This window comes from Ananas comosus, unplaced genomic scaffold (assembly GCF_001540865.1).
Source record: "Ananas comosus cultivar F153 unplaced genomic scaffold, ASM154086v1, whole genome shotgun sequence".
Classification (NCBI taxonomy): Eukaryota; Viridiplantae; Streptophyta; class Magnoliopsida; order Poales; family Bromeliaceae; genus Ananas; species Ananas comosus.
The window spans coordinates 15152-19749 of NW_017891350.1; the positions used below are offsets into that span (position 1 = coordinate 15152).

The 4598-nt window shown below is 40.0% G+C and overlaps 1 protein-coding gene across 1 annotated transcript; it reads right to left on the minus strand.

The window, feature by feature from the left end:
• Positions 1–638: 638 nt before the first annotated feature.
• Positions 639–2828, minus strand: LOC109704852 (probable LRR receptor-like serine/threonine-protein kinase At1g53420). The gene is made up of 4 exons (XM_020225637.1): positions 2458–2828; positions 1954–2382; positions 1464–1627; positions 639–1378 (listed from the first exon to the last, which is right to left on the minus strand). Exons 1-4 carry the CDS (start codon positions 2766–2768, stop codon positions 639–641), a joined length of 1644 nt encoding a protein of 547 aa, XP_020081226.1. The 5' UTR covers positions 2769–2828.
• Between the last annotated feature and the right edge of the window lie 1770 nt (positions 2829–4598).

Genomic DNA, 4598 nt, shown 5'->3' on the forward strand with positions numbered 1-4598 from the left:
CATTTGGTGAGCGACATTTTGATGTTTCATACAGATCTCAAAGCACTCTCTCGATCGGATCTGGATGGATTATGGACTCAAAAAATTTTAGCAACATTGGCTAGCTGCTGTTTTAGGAACCTTTCCTAGCTCCTATCTTTCTATCTATCTATCTATCTATCTATTCTCGTTAGTTTGTCTCCTTATGTTGCTGAAACTAAATTTCTATTCACCGGTTTCATATCAATCATCTTCTGAGAACGGCGGGATCTGAGGAACAACCACAGCAACTTACGCTAATGGTAGGCGATTGGACTCTTTGCTGCAGAGAAGAAAGGCTTCGGCGGCATTGGTACGTGTTTCGACATCAAAAATGTTTAGCTTTTATAACTTTGCTACATGCAGGGGGCAGAGGGTCTTTATTTGACATACACCCAAACACTCCCGCCCAACTCGCCATAAATTTCGCTCCACCTCTGGCAATATCAAGAGTGGCATGGCTTATTATCACTTAGTTCAGTGCTGTGGTTAAATCGATCGTCAGAATATTCCATAGAAGGGTAATAGGCCGTGCTGAATCTCAGCTCAGAGGGGTCAGCATTTCGCGTCCTTCCTCCCCGCGTCATCCTCCAATCAGTAGCATTCCGTAAGCTGTAGAATCAGACTTGTGAGCATATATCCCCGAAGCTCCTCGAAATCAATTCAGGTGCAATGTATCCTGTTGTTCCTCTAGTAGTACTCATCGACACAAGGCTGGTGTCCTTTGGGTACAATTTTGCTAGCCCGAAATCGGAAACCTTTGGAGTGAAGTTTCGGTCTAAGAGGACATTCTGTGGCTTGATATCGAAGTGTAAAATTCTCTTATCGCATCCCTGGTGCAAGTAGTTGATGCCACGGGCGATTCCCAAGGCTATGTCATTGAGTTTGTCCCACGTGAATGTTCGCCGACCAGCGACTCCATTGGCAGAGAAGATATGCTTGTCGAGCGATCCGTTAGGCATGTACTCATAGACGAGGGCCCTCTTCGATCCCTCGGAGCAGAACCCGACAAGCTTTATCACGTTGACGTGGTGGATCCTACCGATGGTAGAGACCTCGTTGATGAACTCTTCCCCATTGCATCTAGAATTGCTTAACAACATCTTCACTGCCACAAGAACGCCGCCAGGGAGAACTCCTTTGGATACAAAACCGAATCCTCCTTGGCCGAGCTTTTCTCGGAAGTGGCCTGTGATTGCAATGAGGTCGGTATATGCGTACCTCATCGGCGCGAGCGCCCTCTGGCTTCGAAGGAACTTCTCGACGGCATCCACTGATTTCTTTTCTCTCCACAACTTGTGTGCCAAGAAAAGGAATATTGCCAATGGCGCAATAACGAATCTGCAGAGAATTGAGAGAACTGCAGTATGCAGATTTAATGGATGAGAATTAATAGAGTGACAACAAAGTGCAGTCTAGGCTTAAGAAGGGGTAGTCTTATTTACCTGTCAAAATTTTTACAGTAGAATCTAATGCCAACAAGAGAACCAAAACCCATTGTGAAGGGCGCTTGTGAATGTATTCCATACTTTCTATCAAAGCCACTCCACTGCGAGCAAAGAAGAATCTCGGAGAGAGAATCCCTACGTATATATCCGTCCGAGAGCTCCTGCACAACATGCGGGATGACAAATTATTCACATTGATGAGAATTGAGAAGTCATAGAGCACGTTTTCTGTTACTCAGAATGCGTTTTCTCACAAAGTGAAATCTCCCTCTCTCCATTCAAATCTAATAAAAGAAATTAAATCAAATAAATAAAAGATGAATCTAGCCATATACCAAATATTGTTCCTCTACCCCTCTCTCTCTCTCTCTCTCTCTCTCTCTCTCTCTCTCTCTCCCTGAATGTGTCTTCTACATCTGTGTGAATGTGTCTGAATGTCTATGCATGAGGCTATTTGGTGGAGGAACTTGCGTGGTACTCAACTTACCATACAGCTTCTTTTGGACAACCATAAAAGCCGGAAAAATCCTGAAGACCTGCTGCGTAAAACAGAGCAGGAAGACCTGCTGAGTAAATCGGAACAGGAAATCCACGCTTCAGGAGCTGGAAGACGTATTCTGTTGTGGGATGCTCCAGCGAGATCATGTTTCCATTCATCAGCTGCATTCGTTCTGGATCGAACATAACCGGAGTCATCGCTAAGAAGCTACAGAAACGCTCCGTATCCTCCAGCTGAAGCGCTTGAGATGAAAGTATAACATACGCAAATGCATCGGTCTTGCTCAAACAAGGAACAGGGTTATATGTGCTGTTTACTATCATCCTCGTACAGCTCACAAAGGTAGCCCACGTAAAATCGCTTGCATATAATCCCATGCTCTCGATGCTGGTGCGGGAAAGAGACTGCAAGGGAAGACTGCAGCTGCCGTTAGCCAAGTTGGCATCGACAACTGTGAAATTGTTATATAGGTAACCAAAGAAATTTGGGTACCTCTTCGAGATCTCGGTAACGTAGTATGTCCCAGGTTGGTGGATATCCCAGATAGTCTTGTTACCAGCCTCACAGGCAAGCTGAAATCGACGATCCCCGCATTTGGGGGGGTCGCCCTTCGAGCGGAATGGATAACCAATGTCGTGCAGAGGTCCACAAGAGAAAGACGGACATCTCGGGTGCTTCTTTCGTGCAGAAGCTAATCTGCTAATATCGAATAGGAGAAGGCATGTGATCAGTATAGCTCGGGAGGCAGATAGTGGTGTGGTGCTCATGAAAAGAGGATGTGCTGAAGCCTTCTTGATCACCATGGTACCTAGCTGCTTGGCTTAGTTTCTTCGTAATTGAATCATGTAGATAAAAACATATTCATGTCAAAAATGGTTCTTAGCCATCTGTAGAGGTGTGGGAAATCTTCTTTTACTTTTCAAAATTTTGATAACCACTCAATAAGCTGGTCTCGTCTCCCTGCTTGACTTGTGTAGAGAAGAAACGTTTTTAAGCTGATTGCTATGTGATTGAAGCTCCAAAGACCTGGACTCTTTAAAAAAAATTAAAATCTAATTTAACATGTACGATCAATAAAGTCCAAAAGGCACATTTATAAAGACAATAACTTTGGAAATCCTTTTACTTAGATGTTGAGTTCTTCCGAGGATCAACGCAATATTAAAGGGACTGAATATTATCCACAACTTACTAATTTTGATATGCTTGGATGCCATATAATACATGTAATTATAAATTAAATCGAAATTTTGCTTTGCTGTGCGTGGTGAGTGAGATCTACTTATGAACCCATAACAGGTAATCATTGTGGGATTTATTAACTAATTTTAAAATATTGTAATATATATATATATATATATATAGAGTCCGGCTTCGATACTACCTGTAGCACGGGGCCTCCCGTGCTACCAAGTTGTTTTTGATGATGCGGCTTCCAAATCGACGATCGGCTCCGTTAGACTTGATCTATACTATTAAAAGTATTTGGAAACTAAATTTTATAATTTTTCGACATCATTTGACTAGTGATCAACAGATCTCAAAATTGACAATTTTAATGGCTGATGTGGTGTGTTTGTGAGTTTAACAGTGTAAAACAATTCAAATCCGATGAAAATTTTATAGAAAATTTTTTTCACTATTTAGAGTAAGATCAGTATATCTGATCTTGAATTTAAATCTTTTATCATCATTTTTTATGAGATTTTTATTTTTAGCCGTTCAATTTTAGACTATTTGTTTTATAAGTAAATGATATCGAAAAATTATAAAATTTAGTTTCCAAATACTTTTAATAGTGTAGATCAATTCTAACGGAGCCGATCATCGATTTGGAAGCCGCATCATCGAAAACAACTTGGTAGCACGGGAGGCCCCGTGCTACCGATAGTATAACAGCTGGACTATATATATATATATATATATATATATATATAGTCCAGCTGTTATACTATCGGTAGCACGGGGCCTCCCGTGCTACCAAGTTGTTTTCGATGATGCGGCTTCCAAATCGATGATCGGCTCCGTTAGAATTGATCTACACTATTAAAAGTATTTGGAAACTAAATTTTATAATTTTTCGATATCATTTACTTATAAAACAAATAGTCTAAAATTGAACGGCTAAAAATAAAAATCTCATAAAAAATGATGATAAAAGATTTAAATTCAAGATCAGATATACTGATCTTACTCTAAATAGTGAAAAAAATTTTCTATAAAATTTTCATCGGATTTGAATTGTTTTACACTGTTAAACTCACAAACACACCACATCAGCCATTAAAATTGTCAATTTTGAGATCTGTTGATCACTAGTCAAATGATGTCGAAAAATTATAAAATTTAGTTTCCAAATACTTTTAATAGTATAGATCAAGTCTAACGGAGCCGATCGTCGATTTGGAAGCCGCATCATCAAAAACAACTTGGTAGCACGGGAGGCCCCGTGCTACAGGTAGTATCGAAGCCGGACTCTATATATATATATATATATATATTACAATATTTTAAAATTAGTTAATAAATCCCACAATGATTACCTGTTATGGGTTCATAAGTAGATCTCACTCACCACGCACAGCAAAGCAAAATTTCGATTTAATTTATAATTACATGTATTATATGGCATC

What these genes read in the sequence shown, in the direction of transcription:
- LOC109704852 (XM_020225637.1), bottom strand. Translation starts at nt 2,768, where the DNA reads ATGGTGATCAAGAAGGCTTCAGCACATCCTCTTTTCATGAGCACCACA. An exon ending in TGTCCAAAAGAAGCTGTATG is followed by an intron (nt 1,628 to 1,953) that starts GTAAGTTGAGTA and finishes CATGTTGTGCAG; the next exon opens with GAGCTCTCGGACGGATATAT. An exon ending in TACTGTAAAAATTTTGACAG is followed by an intron (nt 1,379 to 1,463) that starts GTAAATAAGACT and finishes TGCATACTGCAG; the next exon opens with TTCTCTCAATTCTCTGCAGA.